A 20,704-nucleotide genomic window follows, 5' to 3' on the forward strand; every position below is an offset into this window, starting at 1 on the left:
GAAGACTAAATAAGGCAAGCGAGAGTTACGAAGCTGCGGAAAGTAAACCCACAATTCTCTTTCTACTCCTCTCTTGTCTGAAATCAATTTCATATTATATTTTTTTAGATCATCTGGACTATTATTTTCATCTTGACTGGTATTTTCACAACGTTTCGGCCGATGTACCCTAAAGCCTTTTTCAGTTACGTATTTTTGAATTTAGTTGGTTTTGGGGGAGTTGTTAGTTTGTTTTTTTTTGCATTATTTTGAATTATACAGATAACTATTCTGTACGTCGAACTCGGGAATCTTTATGGAATTTCAAATTTAACCCTTTATTAAACACATAGGAGGCAGATTATTCTTGTTCTGGCCGGCTCGGTGTGTTAGTTTATGTCATTCTTAATTATTATCGCCTCGGTTGAGGATTGAACCTTTAACCTCTAGATGGCCTGTCATTTAGAATTGAGCGTCACGCAATACTACCCCCCCAATAAAAGGTTCTGTTAGAAATTCTGTTCAGCATAAAGATTGCTATGTTTAACTAAATGGTTCCAAGGCTCGTAAATACGCAGTTGAAGAAGGTCGAGGGGGGTTATCGGCCAAAACGTTGTGAATATAACAAACAAGGCTAGAAATAGTAGTCCGAACACTCCAGACAATACAAAGATTTCCAAGTTTCTAAGTTGAAAATTACGCATCTGAAGAAGTCTGGAGATTGCATCGGCCGAAAGGCTGTAAAAATAACAACCAGGGTGAGGATAGAAGTCCGAATAATTCAAATAATCCGAAGGTTTCTAAGTTTTAAAAGATGAGGATAGTAGTCCGAAAGATCCAGCTAATCCAAAGACGCTACTGTTGAAAAGTGCCGTTTTTCTTTCTTTTTTTTTCTTTTAGGTCCCGAAGCTTTTTGAAAACGATCCCCGTTTACCGAAGTATACCATTTTTTTTTTAATGCCATTTATTTCTTTGTCCTTTTGTTCGCGATGCACATATGTACAGAATGGCTCATATACAAGGGCTGAACGCCTTCAGTTCTGTGAAAACTTCCGTAAAAAAGCTAGGGTCGCTGTTCAAGCGAAGCATATCCGGACTGAGTTTGTTCACGATGAGCAGGCATCGATCCCAGAACCTATCTTTATCCTCTTCAACGAGGAACGGCTTCAGGGGGTAGCTTATCTCGCTCCCCATGTATGAGTAGGATAGATATAAGCAGGTCAAAACCACCGCCTGCAGGTGGTGCTCCCGGTCAATATCGCTCTTTACAAGCTCACGCACCAACATGTACACGAACACAACGTTGGCCGGGTTGATGAAGCCGATGTCCTGCCAACCTTGCATCAAAAGTGATTTGTCCACGGTACGAAGCCACACTATTGCCTCGTTGCCTTCAAAGGTCTTCAAGCGTCGACACCGCCTCCGGAGGAACTCGCCCAGACATTTGAGCAGCTCAGAAGTGGACGCCTGGATGACGGTCTTCTTGGGACTGGCGAGTTTCTCTAGACGTTTAGTTACCTGGTTGATGCGTTGCTGGTGCGCCTCTTCCGACTCTGACTTAAGGTTATAACACGAGATGGACTTCTGGATGTTCTTGTTAATGTTGACATTTTCTAGGTTGAAGTTGTTGTCGATCTTCGCCGGGATGAACGTGTTGTTTGTGAACCGGACGAAGTTATTCTTCTCTTTCTTCTTCGTGCTCGTCGTGAACCGCTTCCAACTAAGGCCACTCAGAAATATCGAATGTCGTTTAAAGTTCTTGTCGCGGGCCTGGTTCTTTACATTGTTCAAGATCTCGTAGTTGAAGTTGTTGAGGTTGATGTCTTCGTAGAGGGGTTTCCTCGGTCGAGGAGAGAATGAAAGTACGGTACCCATTTTTTTTTTTTTTATATATATATATATATATATTCACTCTAGCCGCCCTCGGTGATCCTATCCACACACCAGGGAGAACCACAGAGCAGGTCGCCGATTTAAAGAGAGTCAAGATTCCTGCTTGAACAAGAATCGTCCCAGAATGCAATGCAGCTTCTCAACGAGAACGTATCCGCCGTCCGAGATGCGTGTCCCTCGCTCCCTGAAAAATACAAAATTTTACAAATTAGATATAAATACATCTTACATATAAAGTTAGGTTAGTCGGATTTTTAAGCATCTTTATTTACATATAGACTAATAAACATAGACAAACGTTTACTTAGTTATAGACTAACACACACATACACTATATATATATATATATATATATATATATATATATATATATATATATATATATATATATATATATATATATATAAGAGCAAATAGTTAATAAAACATGTTAAAAATAACTTTGAAAAAGAGTTAAAAACATATTCAATTTGAACGAGAGAGAGAGTATTGGAAGTTTTTTCATCTTTAAAAAAACATATTTCATTTTATATTTTTTATGTTTCCTTGGAAAACTATTTAGTCAGTAAGTCATTTAATCACCTGCAATCAATGCATCAACTTGCTTTCTCGAATTCACTATAGTCCTAATGTTAATTTAAGGGATCATAAGTTGTTTACTATGAAAGTAAAACACGTATCTGACGAAGGTAAATTTTCCTGAAATATTATACAACTGTTTCGATGAAGAAAGAGGGAGAGGAAGAAAGTTAGAGGATAAAAAAACTGCAAACTTTTAAACACGCATGTTTTCTGTTATTCTATATATATCCTCCTCTCACACACACATACACACGCACTCTCTCTCTCTCTCTCTCTCTCTCTCTCTCTCTCTCTCTCTCTCTCTCTCTCTCTGCATATATCAATATACAAAATAAAATATTTGAAAAAATACTACATGCGAAATTGTCAATGACACCAAAACACCTAATAGAAAATTGTCTTCAACCGCACTATATATGGGGAAGTGGTTGTGAAGAAGATCTGTTTGTGACTGTCTTCTTGATGCCATCTTTGACAAAACTCTGAACTGATGTGCTACAACACATTTTTTCCGATCAAAACATCTTATATCCAATTTATCCTCCCCCCCCCCCAAATCAACAGATTAGACTATTCCTGTAATTATCTGGTCACTGTTAATTGCGGTGTAATGCTGTTCCTGTGCGGTTCTAGGAGCTCCACTCTCCCAGGCTTTGCTTTTTCTCTTTGAGAAGGGGTTAATTTATTGCTAATCGCCTGAGGCGCCCTTACCGGAAAATGCCGACGGGGTTGCCAAGGCACTTTTTGCAGATCAGAGTGCATCCCTTCCTTGGGCCCACTGACTTTTAAATCCCACTTTCCGACCCTGGTGTCTAAGTTCTTGCAGTGGGAGAGGACTAAATACCTCCAATTTAAAAAGCCTTTCTCGATCTATTATTCACTATTCTATCTCAGTCTGTTCGTATCCATCTATCAATGGCGGAGAGAAGTCTTCGCAGCAGTGGCATAATTAGCTATTAATCAGTACTCGGCCACTCTCTGATCACAAAAAGAAGTTATCCTTGTGTGTGTGTGTGTGTGTGTGTGTGTGTGTGTGTGTGTGTGTGTGTGTGTGTGTGCGTGTGTGTGCGTGCGTGCATGTGTGCATGTGTGTGCATGTGTGTGTGTGTGCGTGCATGCATGTGTGTGCGTGCGTGCGTGCGTGTGTGTGCGTGCGTGCGTCTGTGTGTGTGCGTGCATGTATGCGTGCGTGTGTGCGTCGTGTGTGTTTGCGTGCCTGTGTGCGTGTGTGTGCGCGTCGTGTGTGTTTGTGTGCGTGCGTGCGTGCATGTGTGTGTGCGTCGTGTGTGTTTGCGTGTGTGTGTGCGTGCGTGCATGTGTGGGTGCGTGTGTGCGTCGTGTGTGTTTGCGTGCGTGTGTGCGCGCATGTGTGCGTGTGCGTCGTGTGTGTTTGCGTGTGTGTGCGTGCATGTGCGTGTGCGTGTGTGCGTCGTGTGTGTTTGCGTGTGTGTGTGCGTGCATGTGCGTGCATGTGCGTGTGCGTGCGTGCGTCTGTGTGTGTGCGCGTACATGTGTGTGTGCGTGTGTGCGTCGTGTGTGTTTGCGTGTGCATGTGCGTGTGCGTGTGTGCGTCGTGTGTGTTTGCGTGTGTGTGTGTGCGTGCATGTGTGTGTGCGCGCGTGCATGTGTCTGCACGTGCGTACATGCACGTATGTGTGTGCGTGCGTCCGTGTGTGTGTGTGTGTGTATGTGTGCGTGTGTGCGTGTGTATGCCTGTATGCGTGTGAGCACCTGTGTTTGTGTGTGCGTGCGTGTATGTATGTGTTTGTGTATGTAAATTTGCATGCGTGTTTGTGTATGCAGGTGTGAGTTTTTCTTTTCAAACTAGTTCGTTTGTTTGTACTTGGGTTCAGAATTTGGAGTCTTTGCCCTCTATCCTTCTCTTTTTTACACAGGAATCACCATTTATCAAGGCCCGGAGGCCACTCGAGGATAAGGGTTAATGGGTATACATTAGTCAATACGACTATAGCGTAGTAAACATAAGTAGTGGGAAATTTGTAAATTGGATTATTTAGGCGGACAGTTCATCAAGAATTTGTTTACGTTGGACTTGAAGACAATCAAATTGTAGTCAGCTGGAAAGCAGGCAATCGAAAGAGAGTTCCACGGGCGTGAAGTTCTAAGAAAGAAGCTTTGTTCATGGAATCTACGTTTAGGTTTAGGCACAGATAAAGAGTGGGTGAAATTATTGATAGTAGTTTTGGCTAGACGAGTGTTCTTCGTGAAACTTTGGCGGGGATACCACAGATTGAAGCTCAGACGAGCACTTGCCATGAAAATAACGATAAAGCAGAGACAAGTTCGCAACAGCTCTTCTGTGAGAAAAAGGTTCTTCTTCTTCTTCCTGTGCTGTGTTCTTTCCTCCCTTATCCTCCTCTTCCTCCTCCTCCTCCTCCTCTTCCTCCTTCTTCTTCTTTCTTCTTCTTCTTCTTCTTCTAATCGCTTACGGCCAATTACCTGGTCATCGATTAAACCGTTACATAAGGATTAATAAACACACATTCGATGATGTAAGTCTACTGATATCGATTTGCGAGAGATTAACAGATGTAGATATCGGTGGATTAAAAGGAATTTCCAAAACAATGTGGTGACGTAAGAAACGTTAATCGCTAATTAAAGAATAATGTTTGACTTTCTTTGCAGCTGGAAGCAGGGTGTGGGGTCTGCTGGGTTGGAGTTAGGGTTAGGGTAAAGGTGTGGTGTCTGATCTGATGCTTGAATTTACTTCCTCCCCACAGCATAGCAAGAAGGTAAAGCCTGGGAAGGCGAACCTTCTAGAACTGCACAGGACTCTCCCCCAGACTGATAGTGAACACTCTAGGCTGGTACATCTACCACTAGTCTCTTTCTCTTTTGGATAGAATCCAAAAAGAGTCTCCAATCTAAAAGGTCCCGCTTTGTCAGTTAAGCTCCAACCCCTGTCCCATCACCACAATGTTTCATCTCTGTGCATGTTTTACATATATTTTAATGGAATGTGCTCTGATGAACTCGTTGCACTTGTGCCCCCTCGATGTACATATCCCTGACAAAACCACTTAAGAACAAAATCATGTCCCTTCTCTGTTAAAGTCCCTTAAATGCCAGAAAGCTTTCTAGTTTCTTTCCTCGAACGGCTAGACTTTGGAATTCCCTTCGTGCTATCTTACTCCCTGACTGTACTGATATGCAGAAGTTTAAATGTAACGTAAACAAATATCTTGTTAATCTTTCATAGACATGGCCCCAAATAGTAGCTTTCTAGTTTCTTTCCTCGAACGGCTAGACTTTGGAATTCCCTTCGTGCTATCTGACTCCCTGACTGTACTGATATGCAGAAGTTTAAATGTAATGTAAACAAATATCTTGTTAATCTTTCATAGACATGGTCCCAAATAGTAGCCCCTTAAGTCCAAGTGGTGATATCCCTTGTTGGGCGTGAATGCAAGTAAAAAAAAAAAAAGTCTAGTCTTTTGTGATACAGAAGAATGGGCGACTCGAAGTCCGCAGCAAACAGTGTTAGATAAAAAAAAATTAATTTAGTTTTCTAAAAAAAAAAAAAACATGTGTTTCATTTCAACAAATGAATTTGTTTAAATGAAACTTTGCATAAAATTAGCAAATTCCCAGGCGGCTACTGCTATTAATTTCTTGGTTGTCTTCACGCGTTTAAAAGGGCAAAAAAAGAGATGAAAAATAATTGAACGATATGAGAATATGACCACGTCACATTCTCAAGCAGTTCCAGACGTGCAGCCGAACAAGACGAGAAGGATGGAACTCAACTCTCTCTAGATATGAGGCATTGGGCACCTCTAACTTTTCGTGTCCTTGCAGCTTCATTTTAAAGCCTAAATTTCATTTTAAAGGCTAAATTATTATATATGTCTCCCAGAGACCTTTTTAAGTTCAGAATTATCGACCTGTCATTAATGACTTTGCTTTCAAATGAACATTAAGTATGAACTTCTGTAATATCGACTCAAGTCGAGAAGGCCTCATATCAACCTCCTTCAAAAGGCTGTAATTGAGCTGATCTTTGAACAGTGCTGTACCCAAATTTATAGGAGCAAACGGACTCATGAAAACGAATTTCAAAAACTACTTGCCAAATATGCCCAGTGAACAAGAGAGATACAAACAATTGCAATTAAAAAGGGCGATTAGACTATTAAAAAGCTCTCTCGGGTGAAATGAATGAGATAGCAGGTGAATAGTATCCAGTAGGATGTCCCATCTACAGCTAGAACAAATTTGTAATATATATATATATATATATATATATATATACTAGCAATGAGTGCCCGACGTTGCCCGGGTGTTTGGAGGTGTATGCTGAGCAAAAAAAAAAAAAACGGTACTTTTTTTAACTTTGACCCCTATTATGACCCCTTAATATTTATTGTTTTGGGCTCAAATTAAGTTATTAAGTTAGATCCATGTCCAAGGAACCAATATCTAAAATATCAAGTGTTTAGATCCAAAATTGTCGGAGGAGTTTGGTAGAGTTCTCAAAGGTCAAATCGTTAAACTTTGACCCCTTAACAGCGAAATTTCTGGCCGAAACTCGATCACATCCATTTTCCCAAATCCCAGTACCCTGAATATCAAATTTCGAGTCTGTATACTAAAAATTGGCAGAGTTATTGCGTAGGGAAATGTACACAGACACACACACACACACACACACACACACACACACACACACACGCTCACTTTTATAGATATATAGATATAGATTGGTACTTTTGTTAAGGAAGCAAGGTGGTATCCAAAAATCCAGCCTCATTCTCAGTTCAGGGAAAGGTGTGTCACGTGGTACTGTCACCGGTATCAAGACAGAACCTTGTAAGAAATTCTACAATTAAAAGCAAACCCCTTCATTGACTGATTTGGTAATTGGTTGATGTTTAAACAGCCAGCAATGAGCTTAGTGGACTTGAATGCCTTTTTCTCTTTGCAAGCAGTTCCAGTAAGATAGCCGAACGAGAAGGATGGAACTCAACTCTCTCTAGATATGAGGCATTGGGCGCCTCTAACATTTCGTCTCCTTGAAACTTTATTTTAAAGCATAAATGATTAGGCTAAGTTATTATTATATATGTCTCCTAGAGACTTTTTAAGGTCAGAATTATCCTTCAAATGAACATTAATTATACACTTCTGTAATATCGACTCAGTCGAGAATTGAATGTTTTCATCAGAAGGCATCATACCAACCCCCTTCAAACAGCTGTAATTAATCTGATCTTATCACAATATTCTGTGGATCTATACTAAAAAACCTTGTTAAACTTTGTGACATATTTCCATTCTATGGAGCTCAGGCGCGAACGAACACCCAATAATTATATTATACCATATTTCTTCAAACTGAAACATAATTATCAAAGTATACTTACGCAGATAGATATGAAAAGTCTTTATTAAAGTTTGTGTCTATTTCAGTTCTATGGAGGCCATGCACGAACGCAGACCCCACAATTCTATTATATCATCCCTATTTAAGTTAAAACATACTCATCAAAGTATTCTTATGTACATCTATATCAAAAACACTTGTAAACGTTTTTTTTTTTAATTTTTAAATTTTTTTATTTCCATACTATGTGGACCAGGCGCGAATGCAGACCCCACAATTTTAATAAATCATCATTATGCCAGATCAAACATACCCATTCCTGTTTCTCAATATATCTTCTATCATTATATGTGATCAGTTTTTTAAAATAGTCAACCATATAGGAGCCTATTCGTGACCAGACACACACACACACACACACACACACACACACACACACATACACACACACACACACACACACACACACACACACACACACACACATTTAGCTTTATATTATAGATATATGAAATCTGGACAAATTAAAATATCATATTTAAGCGTATTTTATGCCCCCTCCCCTTGCTAGTTTTTCACCCCCAAAGCCCGGGAATATTTTTAAAAAAAACTGAAAAAAGATATTTATAGAGTGAAGTTCTCCCAGAAGAGAAATTCCTTTTTTTTTTATGTAAATGAATGAAAAAAAAAATTAGCACTCAGGAAGCCACCAGAGCACTACTTAAAACACCAAATAAAAGTGTCCAGAGCATTAATAAATCTAAGTTTCTCCCAAACCCCAGTTCTTTGTAGAGAAATGACAATATATGAAAATATTTAAAAACATCTGCAAGTACCCGTGACACAATAGTTCAAATACTTGGAAAAATCAATTATAAAAGTGTTATTCTCCTGAAGGTTGAAGGTTCAATCCTCAATGTGGGCGACCGAAAAATACAATTGCGAATTACTTAGGACCTCTATCCACTCATGGCTGACGAAACAAGAGCATGCTACCTCCATAAAGTAAATGGTTCCAAATTCCTGAGTACAAGAGAAACATTTCTAAGTTTGACAAGATACAGCTGAAGAAGGTCAGAGGTTACATCGGCCGAAACGTTGTGAAAAACACACTCAAGATGAGAACAGTAGTCTGATGAATCAAAAAATATTTAAAAACATGTTTACTTCTTGATAAATGGCTATTTCATCCTCCCCCCCCCACACACACACAAATGAATACTATTTATCTGAGGGTACGCTGATTAAAAAATAAAACTACCAACATTGTAGGGGTTTATTGTGTATTTTTTTCAGTTTTAGCTGGGCATACAAATATACAAGCAGACAACAGCCTTTTATATAATAGACTAGTCTGGGTGACCGACGTTGCCCGGATGTTCGGAGGTGTGTGGTGATCAAAAAAAAAAAAGTGGTAGTAGGCAGACAGGCTCAAACCCGGACCGCGAAAGAGGAAAAGAACGTGAAAAAAAAAAACGAGACGCCTTTGCCGCTGCGTCCATCGCCAACCCGGAAGTGGCGGAGGCTTAAATTAAGGCCAGTCAATAGAAAAGAGGGGGATGACTTTCGAAAATATAAGCGAAAAAAGCGCCCCCCGTAGAAAAGTGCTCAGTTAAGGGTGAAGGAATGAATGTTTTCGGATATTTTTTTCGATATTTGTCAGCCGAAGAGTCGAGCTTCAAAACGATACTGATCGAGTGAAAATCCGTCACCTCTGTCGAAAGTTTTAGGCAAACATACATACATACGTGAATACATACATACATACATACATACATACATACATACATTTAAACAGACAGGTGAGATTTATATTATAGATGGTTTATTGATTGCTCACGGGCAAAAACAACAATATTAAATGTAAAATGCAGCCGCGTCAATCCAGTCAGAGAAGTTTGGAATTTTTTTATGGAAATCACTCAAGACAAGGCACGAAGCTACTTAATGTAAAGCTGTAACAAGAATGAAAGCCGATTATTGCAAAGAAAGGAGATGCCTGTTGACCTTAGTCTTGAAAAGACCAAAGCTGCAGGTAGAAAGAAAACAGTGAGCAGGAAGAGAGTTCCACAAACTTGAAGTCCTTGGAAATAATCTACTGGAATAGGAATCTGTATTACAATGAAGTATTAAAACAAGGAATTGATGAAGACCACTAGACCAACGAGTCAACCGAGCTGGAACAAAGGAAGCAGGGAATAAATCAGACATTTCTGACAAATACATGTTATAACAAGTGAAGCATGCATGGTCCCCCGTAAGTGCACAGTAAACGAAGCATAAAAAAATGACTAAGTTCAGCATTTCCTCCCATCCCCATTTAGCCCCAAAAGTCCCCAGAGGACATAAAATCCTAGTGAAAATGAACAGTGTAGTTTTACGCCTTAACATATGTAAATTTGAGTTCTGCACCATGCAAAAAAAGAAATGACAAAGTCTATCATTTTCCCCCCGCCTCCATTTAGCCCCAAAAGTCCCCAAGATCTTAACATATTTAAATTTGAGTTCAGCACCATGCAAAACTGCTAAATAGACATACACAGAAAATTTTGGACAAATATGGTAAAATAGTCACAAAAATGGAGTGTTTTTATTAGCCCTAAAAGAGCCCCTGTGGCGCACCCAAGAGTTATCGCGAAGTATAGACAAACAAAATTTTATAGAAATCAGTTACAACTCTTCAGAAAGATTGATAAAAAAAATCCAAGGCATCAATTTTTTTTTAATAAGCACAAAAGTATCAATTTTAGCCATTTTAGGGAGGCAACCGGAGTTTTCTCAAAAAATCTGTTACTTTTTTACTCATATCATGTTTAATGTTTGTGCAAAATGTCAAAAAATTCCAAGGCATAGTTATTGAGAAAAGTGCGGACAGACGAACAGTCGAACGGACAAGGGTGAATTTACAGGTCCAGCCTCCTTTTGTCGGGGGACCAACAAAGGATGCAGGGAATTGATCAGACAGTTCGAAAGAAGACATGCTATAATGGTATTTGTTTTTTTTTGTTTTTTTTTACACAGTGGTCACCACTTATCAAGGCCCGGAAGCCACTCAGGGATAAGGGTTATTGCAAGTACAGTACGTTAGTGTGGAGATTTGATGAAGTGTTTACTTAAGGGGGCGGTTTATTAGGAATTTGTTAACGTTGGACTTGAAGACATCCAAGTTGTAGTCCGGTGGGAGCAGGCAGACGGAACAGAGTTCCACAGGCGTGCAGTTCTAAGAAAGAAGCTTTGTTCATGGAATCCGCGTTTTGATTTAGGCACAGATATAGAGTGGGGGAAATTTTTCACAGTGGATTCAGCTAGACGGGTGTTTTTCATGAAAGATTGGCGAGGGGGGACTAGAGATTGGAGTTCAGACGAGCACCTGCCATGGAAATAACGATAAAACAAGGATAGGCTCGCAACGTCTCTTCTGTGGGAGAGTGGTTGCAGGGTAGAGAAAAGGGCATCCCCCACTAAGCCACGAAGTCTATTTTGTACTCTGTCAAGGCAGGATAGGCTGTTTTTAGCAGCTCCTGCCCAGATATGGCAACAGTATTCCATCCTTGGACGTACTTGGCTGGTATTTGTAGAAAAGACTGAGACTAGCAACATCACATCTGTTGTAGTCAAGAAGAAAGTGTCGGGCCAATAAAAATTACAGATACGTTTCTGCAATTTATGAAAGAACCTTCAAATGGGACACATATTCATATTGGTCTGATAGTAGAGTTGTAGAGATAGAGAATAAGCCTTGTGTATGAGAAAGAGTTTAGAGCGATAGAGAGAACCGATTTTATGAGAATTGCAAAAGATCTTATTTACAGAATGGTTATATATTTTTTTTTTTTTTTTACATGGAGTTCACCACTTATCAAGGCCCAAGGGCCACTCGGGGATAAGGGTTATTGTGTGTACAGTAATCACTGGGATAGTGTAGTAATAGTATTGGAGAATTGATAAAGTGTCATTACTTAAGGGGGCGGTTCATCAGAAATTTGTTTGTGTTGGACTTGAAGACATCCAGGTTGAAGTCGGGAGGGAAACAGGCAAGCGGAACAGAGTTCCACAGGCGTGCAGTTCTAAGAAAGAAGCTTTGTTCATGGAATCTACATTTTGATTTAGGCACAGATAAGGAGTGGGGAAAATTATTGACGATGGTTTCAACTAGTCAGGTGTTTTTTTTAAAAGATTGGTGAGGGGGAACCAGAGAATGGAGCTCAGACGAGCACTTGCCATGGAAATAACGATAGAACAAAGATAGGTTCGCTACGTCTCTTCTGTGGGAAAGAGGTTGAAGGGAAGAGAAAAGAGCATCCCCCACTAAGCCACGAAGTCTATTTTCTACTCTGTCAAGGCAGGATAGGCTGTTTTTAGCAGTTCCTGCCCAGATGTGGCAGCAGTATTCCAATCAGTTAGGATCAGAAGAGCTTAGTTTTTTTTATTTTTGTTCCTATACAGAGTGCCCCATTTGGGGGATAGCTGGATTTTCCCCACATTAAAAACCGACCTTGTGTCTAACTCTGCCCTCGTGAGGAGGCAAGCAAATAGGAATCATTGCACATAAAATCAAAACAAAAAATTCATTTGGACGTTTGTTCACCTTACGATATTTTTGTTTATTAAATTGTTAGGTGAAACTATCGTAAGGTGAAGGTACAAAATAGTTACAAAACACCCTCCCCTCCCTATGTTACGAATGGCTTTCTAAATCACTCTATTATTTCAAGTCTCAAAAATGTAATTGTCTAGTTTAGATGCTTGAAAATACCATAAGGTTGAAATAAATTATTGCATCGACAATTATGTAATTTCCGTGTTATATATATATATATATATATATATATATATATATATATATATATATATATATATATATATATATATATATGTTGTGTCTGCGGAAATAATTAACAAGAACACGGAAAGTAAAGGTATACAATAATATATTAGGAAGAAAAGTTATATACATATTTACATGTCTTCAGATATACTTCAGTTGGAGATATTCCGGCAGGGGGCGTGTTGCATGTCTTACTGGAGGCAGCATAGGCATCTGGCCTATTTGGCGATTGTTGCCGAACCCTCCCAGTATTGGTGATTGATACCTTTATTTATATATCTCACTCACCCGCCTATGTTAATTAGCGGGCGTCTCCACAACAATATATATATATATATATATATATATATATATATATATATATATATATATATATATATATATATATATAAAGCTGAACGTCTGTGTGTGTGTATCTGGTCACGAATAGGCTCCTATATGGTTGACTATTACAGAAAACTGATCACATATAATGATAGAAGATGTATCGAGACACAGGAATCGGTATGTTTGATCTGGCATAATGATTATTTATTAAAATTGTGGGGTCTGTGTACGCGCCTGGTCCACAAAGTATGGAAATAAAAAATTTAAAAATCAAAAAAAAAACTTTTACAAGTGTTTTTTATATAGATGTACATAAGAATACTTTGATAAGTATGTTTTAACTTAAATAGGGATGGTATAATAAAATTGTGGGGTCTTAGTTCACGCCTGGCCTCCATAGAATGGATATAGGCACAAACTTTAATAAAGACTTTTCATATCTATCTGCGTAAGTATACTTTGAAAATTATGTTTCAGTTTGAAGAAATATGGTATAATATAATTATTGGGTGTTCGTTCGCGTCTGACCTCCATAGAATGGAAATATGTCACAAAGTTTAACAAGGTTTTTTAATATAGTTCCACAGAATATTGTTATAAGTGTTTCAGTGTGAACAGGTATGGTATAATAAATTATGGGGTTTATCTATTTTATTTTTACTTTCATCATATTTTTCTTTGGTTTTGATACCCCCAAATTCGAAGCTATCTTTTTACGACCCTTCCTTTTCATAACCTATCATACTTTCATAAATCAGTCCATTTTCTGTAGGCTGTTTTTGAACCCAGTCAACGACGGGTACTTCTGCTAGTATATATATATGATTGTGCCTTATATATATATATATATATATATATATATATATATATATATATATATATATAAGGCACAATCATATTGAAACACCGGTTCTCACCTGATCACTGAAGTTAAGCAACGTTGAGCCTGGCCAGTACCAGATTAGTGACCATTTGGGAAGGCTAGACACTGTATGTACTGTGCCGAATCGTAGAAATTACCAGGTTTGTATCTGGAGGTTCATTAATTCACTGGGAGCGATGCACCCCCAGTGTTCGTTAAGATGTGCATCTAGGAGAAGGTAACTCTGATATAAAAACCTGAGTTGTACTGTGTGCTTTGTCTTGTGGCAGTCATCTGCACCGACAAGGATTTGCAGTAATAGCAAAAGTGTGGGTGGTTCTACACAAAGCCTTCACCACTATAAACAAATCATCTGTGAGGCTATATATATATATATATATATATATATATATATATATAAACTAGTCTGTCTTTCTCTCTCTCTCTCTCTCTATTCGTGACCACACACACAAATTCAGCTTTATATTATATATATATATATATATATATATATATATATATATATATATACTTAATTTACTCACATAAAATTAATATACGAAAGTATAGATTTATGCGTAAACTTTAAGTATTTACTTCAAAAGTGCTCAATACGTAGGTAGAGCTAGTTAGTAATTTATGAAATATATATGGCGATTAAGCTACACTGAATATTCGGCGTTTCATCCACTATAGGATTCGTCAGGCTTATGTGCGAATTCTGTGGTTGTTTCTCGTATTTATATTTATGTATATTTGGGCAGCAAGTCATTATCCAAGCACATCTAATTGAAATATATATAGAAAGAGAGAGAGACACACACACACAGACATAGACAGACAGGCAGACAGCTGACTACAATATTATCATCATCAAGTCCAATGTAAACAAGTTCTTATTGAACCGTCCTCGTAAATAATCTAATTATGCCAAATTTCCGCCACAAACGATTACTACGCTACTGCCCCAATGACTACCGTACACACATTAACCCTTATCCTCGAGTGGCTCCGGACCTTAATATGTGGTGCATCACTTTGTAAAAATAAGAAAATTATAATACTTACGAGTTTTTCAAATTATATTATTTGGATTATTTCAACTACTTGATTGTTATTTGCACAAAGTTTCCCTGGATGTAACCGACCTTCCTCAGTAAATAGTAAATATAAAAAATACTAGCTGGCTGTCTGGCGTTGCTTGGAACTAAAATACGCTTAAATAAGATATTTTAATTTATGCAGATTTCGTATTTATTATTGTAGAACAATTTTTTTATTCTAATAATGATATTGTACCGAAAATATATAGTAATGATTTCAGAAGTTAAAAAAATAACTTGGGTGTCATTAGGTGGAATCGAAAATAAAGCATTCAGTGGTTAGCGCTTAAGCCTTCTTCGTTACAGGCTGAGCTATCGCCAGATGAGTAAAAAAAAAAGTTAAGAATTAAGTGACTTGAAGATAAAAATGTAGCAGAAAGAGATAGCGACTACAGCGAGGTCAACGTCTCCCTGGACAAGCCAAATAAAAAAGCAATAAAAATTCAGCATACCAATGAATAATAAACACTTACAAGCCGCCACCCCCTTGGAAAAACTACAAATTAACTACGAAAATCGCCAATTTTTACACATTTGAAAATAATTTCTGACGAGGACGCATCACAGACCGTCTGAAACGCGCGTAAACGATTTCAATGACTTAAAAACATTATCACAATGATCCAAACACAATTCCCAATGAAAAACCAAGACACGGAATAATAAAATAATGTTAAAAAATACACATTGTTGGTGACTACTCCCTTATTTAAATATACATCTTTCTTTCGTTGGAATTTATTAACCCATTTTATATAAATATATATATATATATATATATATATATATATATATATATATATATATATATATATGTATTTATTTACCAGTGGTGGAAAAACCGGAATAGAGTGCTCAATGTGTAGCCAGAGCAGTATATAAGAAATTTCTTACTGTGAGTCCAGAATGTGTTTACATATTTTTTCAACTAGAGGAAGATCCCCAAAGAGAGGAAATGTCCAACTAGCATCGTCAGAATTCATAGATGGACCCTTAAGTAAGACATCTATGAATTCTGACGATGCTAGTTGGACATTTCCTCTCTTTGGGATCTTCCTCTAGCTGAAACAATATGTAAACTCATTCTGGACTCACAGTAATAAATTTCTTTTATATATATATATATATATATATATATATATATATATATATATATATATTTGTAGTCATCGACATACAGTCCTGTTTCGTTGTATCACAACTCATCAGTGCTGCTAGACTAGCATCTCTCCCAAGCCAAGTGTCTTTTCAAAGTGTCTTTTAACATGTTTTATTAACTGTTTGCTCGTATATATATATATATATATATATATATATATATATATATATATATATATATATATATATATATATATGCGTGTGTGTATATATATACATATATATGCGTGTGTATATATATATATATGCGTGTGTGTGCATATATATATATGCATGATATATATATACACACACACGCATATATATATATATGCATGTGTATATATATATATATATATATATATATATATATGCGTGTGTATATATATACATGATATATATATATATATATATATATATATATATATATATAAATATATATATCATGTATATATGGCATAATCACGTTGACACACCGGCTTCCGTCAGATCATTAAAATTAAGCAGCATTGAGCCCGGTCATTACTAAAATGGGTGACTAATTTGGGAATTCCAGGCACTGTTTGTAGGAGGACTTTGTCATCTCTCTGCAAGAGTTGAAAAAAAAAAAAAAAAAAAAAACTGACGTCCTCATCTCCCCTGACGGGGATATACATGCGACGAGGGATCGCTTGTGAATTTCATACTCCCATGAGACTTCCTCCTTTGAAGGAAGCCAGTTAAACCCGAATAGAGTTAGTGCAAACCGACATATTATAATAAATAAGTATTTTGCATTAATTAAGATAAAATATTTATGCATATTTTACGACCGGGCAACGCTGAGTGGCCTGCAAGTGAACAATGGTTCTTATGATCTTATCATAGCTGGAGAGGTGACTGCATGAAATCAGGGAACGTTATGTTACTTATTTATACATGTCAATTAAGTAGGATAATATTGTTTTTAAGACAACACGTCAAAGGCCGTAAATGACAATGCTCTCTCTGATTGTCTTCCGCTGTTCTTATCGCGTGGTACAATGGGGGAAGAGGTGGCTGGTTACTTTTAATGCATTTAAAACCAAGCTTCTATCTTTACATCATCAACGCTCTGATCCCATCTGGTATCAATTGAAATGGATGGCTCTCGTCTTGGGGAGGCTCCATGTTTTGACAAGCTTCTGGGATTGCCCTTTACTCCTGATCTAAAATGGAACACGTACATCAAATCTGTTGCCAAGGTTGCTGAGAAAATGGTGGGATCCTTCTACCGCTCCAGAAGATATCTCACTGCTGATGCAATTCTCTATCTATATAAAAGCCAAGTACGTCCAAGGATGGAGTACTGCTGCCATATCTAGGCAGGAGCTGCTAAAAACAGCCTATCCTGCCTTGACAGAGTACAAAATAGACTTTGTGGCATAGTGGAGGATGCCCTTTTCTCTTCCCTGCAACATCTCTCCTACAGAAGGGACGTTGTGGGCCTTTCGTTGTTTTATCGTTATTTCCATGGCAAGTGCTCGTCTGAGCTCCAATCTCTGGTCCCCTCTTGCCAATCTTTCATGATAAACGCCCGTCTAACTGAAACCACTGTCAGTAATTTTCCCCACTCTTTATCTGTGCCTAAATCAAAACGTAGATTCCATGAACAAAGCTTCTTTCTTAGAAGTGCACACCTGTGGAACTCTCTTCCGTTCGTCTGTTTCCCACCTGACTACAACTTGGATGTCTTCAAATCCAACATAAACAAATTCCTGATGAATCGCCCCCTTAAGTAAGACACTTTATCAAATCTCCATTACTAACGATTACTACGATATTGTCCCATTGATTATTGTACACGCAATAACCGTTATCCCCGAGTGGCCTCCAGGCCTTGATAAGTGGTGACTTCCTTGTAAAAAAAGAAAAATGATATAAAAATTGACATGAAAATTGGCTAGAAAGTAGTTTTTAATGGAAATTAAATTTTTCGATTTTCGTTATTCTGAACAATCATGGCTATTTCGTTTATTTATATAATTTTTGTATCTTAATTTAATATTGACTTTGTTAGTTTGCTATCACTTTTCCAAATTTTATTTTTCTAGTGATATTAGGTTGTCAAGGTTCTTGCGGAATTTTTAATTTTGATTTCAAATCATGTGCCTATTTACAACCTTAATCTTGAGCAGTCATAATAATTATAACTAGTGGGACCTGTGGAAATTCCACAGGGAACTTATTCATATGTAATACATTGATGTTGGCATTCTGTAGATATTTAGCGTAAATGGAGACGCTCTTATATTATTGTAGCTATTTACAATGCCCCCCCCCCACGGGACAGAGTTAGACACCAGGGTCGTTTTTTTAACGTGGAGAAAAGGTACAAAAATAAAAAAAAAAACTGTCTCAGTCGTGAAGGACTGATCCTCCACCGAAAGAGAACAAGAAATGGAAGTGCAGCATCTGAAGAACAGATGGTGTTTATTTGCTCCCCCACTGAGCAAATTAGGCACAAGGCCGTTTTTAAAGTGAGGTAAAAACCAGCTCCCCTAAAAGTAGGCAAAAAGGGGGCACTCTGGTTACCAAAAATAATAATTGTCCCAGTATAGAGGGTTTCCCCTCCATTGACTGGTACAAATTATCTTAAGTGCAGCATCTGCCGGAACAGATGGTATTTATTTGCTCCCCCACCGAGCAAATTAGGCACAAGGCCAATTTTTAATGTGAGGAGTGAAGGGAGGGGGAAGGGAAAAAGGGGACCAGCTCCCGAGAGGTGGGAAATGGGAGCTGGTTAAAGGTCAGGCATGTGGGGTTGCCCCCACATCTGGTCTTTGCTAGTCATAGCTAGTCATAGCTTGCAGTATCTGCCGGAACAGATGGTATTTATTTGCTCCCCCACTGAGCAAATTAGGCACAAGGCCGTTTTTAATGTGAGGTAAAAACCAGCTCCCCTAAAAGGGGTCACTCTGGTTACCAAAAATAATAATTGTCCCAGTATAGAGGGTTTCCCCTCCATTGACTGGTACAAATTATCTTAAGTGCAGCATCTGCCGGAACAGATACTACACTTTGATCTTGACCAAAAGGATTTTTATTATAATATTTTTACGTTAATAAAATTATTTTAAAGAGCGTTGTTTGTTCTATTTAATCGTTTCAATTACAATCGCTTTAAAACAATTATGTTTTCTTTGCAGAACTTTGAATACAAGATAAAAAAAAAAGAAGAAAATTCACACAATTTTCTTTTTTCAATTCAAGCTAGGCCGAAAAGCTGCTGAAACAGCCTGTGATATCACCAAAGCGTTTGGCCCAGGAACCACTACTGAACGCACAGCACATGGTGGTTTAAGAAATTTTGTGTTGGCAACAATAGTCTTGAAGATGATGAGTGTCGTGGTCGGCCATCGGATGTTGACAATGATTAATTACGAGGCTTATCCACACACAACTGTTTAAGAACTTGCTTCTGAATAAACCGTAATGTATACGATGATTTCCAACCACTTGAGAGATATTGGAAAGACAAAAACTTGAGAAATGGGTGCCTCATGAATTGCATTACAACCTATCTCGTAGGAGATGTCCTTTTCTCTTCCTTGCAACCTCTATCTCACAGAAGAGATGTTGCGAGTTTGTCTCGGATGTACCGTGATTTTCATGGAAAGTGTTCGACTGAGCTTCAACCTATGGTCCCCCCTCGCCAAACTTTCACAAGAAACACTCGTCTAGCTGTAAACACTATCAATAATTCCCCCACTCTTTATCTGTGCCTAAACCTAAACGTAGATTCCATGAACAAAGCTTCTTTCTTAGAACTGCACGCCTGTGGAATTGTCTTCCATTTTCCTGCTTTCCGGCTGACTACAATATGGTTGTGTTCAAGTCTAACGTAAATAAGTTCTTGATGAGCCGTTCCATATAAGTTATCAAATTTACCAAATTTTCATTACTAATGATTACTATATTGTCCAATTTCTACTGTACACTCTTTAACCCTTATCCTGAGTGGCCTCTTGGCCTTGATAATGTGGTGATGCCTATGTAAAAAAAAAAAAAAAAAAAAACTAAAGAAATATAGTTATTAAATGTCATCTTCCCTTCTTTTATGCAACAAGAACGACCTGTTTCTTGACCGGGTTGTGACTTATGATGAAAAGTAGGTTCTTTACAACAACTGACAATGCTCAGCTCAGTGGTTAGATGCCAACGATGCTCCACGACACTTTCCGAAGCCAGAGTTGCACCAAAAGAAGGTCATCCTGACTGTTTGGTGGTCTGCCACCAAAAGAATGTCATCCTGACTGTTTGGTGGTCTGCCACCAATCTCATTCATTACAGTTTTTTGGATGCAGGTGAAACCATTACGGCGGAGAAGTGCTGTCGATAAATGGATGAAACGCATCAGAAACTTCGACAACAACACCCAGCATTAGTCAACAGAAAAGGCCCAATTCTCCTTCATGACAATGCCTGACTGCACGTTGCTAACGCGATCCTGCAGAAGTTGAATGAATTTGGCTACGAAACTCTGCCTCATCCGCCATACTTTCCAGACCTCTCACCTATTGACTACCACTTTTTCAAGCATCTCAACAACTTTCTGTGTGAGAAATGCTTGAAAAACCTAAACGATATCCAAAACGCCTTCAGCGACTTCATTGCGACCAAAACGC

The 20,704-nt window shown here is 38.1% G+C and overlaps 1 protein-coding gene across 1 annotated transcript in view; it reads right to left on the bottom strand.

Annotated features, from left to right (window-relative positions):
• Window positions 1-227: 227 nt before the first annotated feature.
• The window catches only part of LOC145263606 (cyclin-dependent kinase 5 activator 1-like), an 87,882-nt gene continuing 67,405 nt past the window's right edge, over window positions 228-20,704 (bottom strand). Inside the window, exon 2 of the mRNA XM_080120447.1 lies at window positions 228-2,056. Coding sequence (XP_079976573.1) covers window positions 991-1,854 — 864 coding nt within the window. The 5' untranslated portion in view covers window positions 1,855-2,056 and the 3' untranslated portion in view covers window positions 228-990. The remainder of the gene's footprint in view (window positions 2,057-20,704) is intronic.

The sequence above is a fragment of the Euprymna scolopes genome, chromosome 39 (genome assembly GCF_053919585.1).
Source record: "Euprymna scolopes isolate OS-2025 chromosome 39, ASM5391958v1, whole genome shotgun sequence".
Taxonomy (NCBI): Eukaryota; Metazoa; Mollusca; class Cephalopoda; order Sepiida; family Sepiolidae; genus Euprymna; species Euprymna scolopes.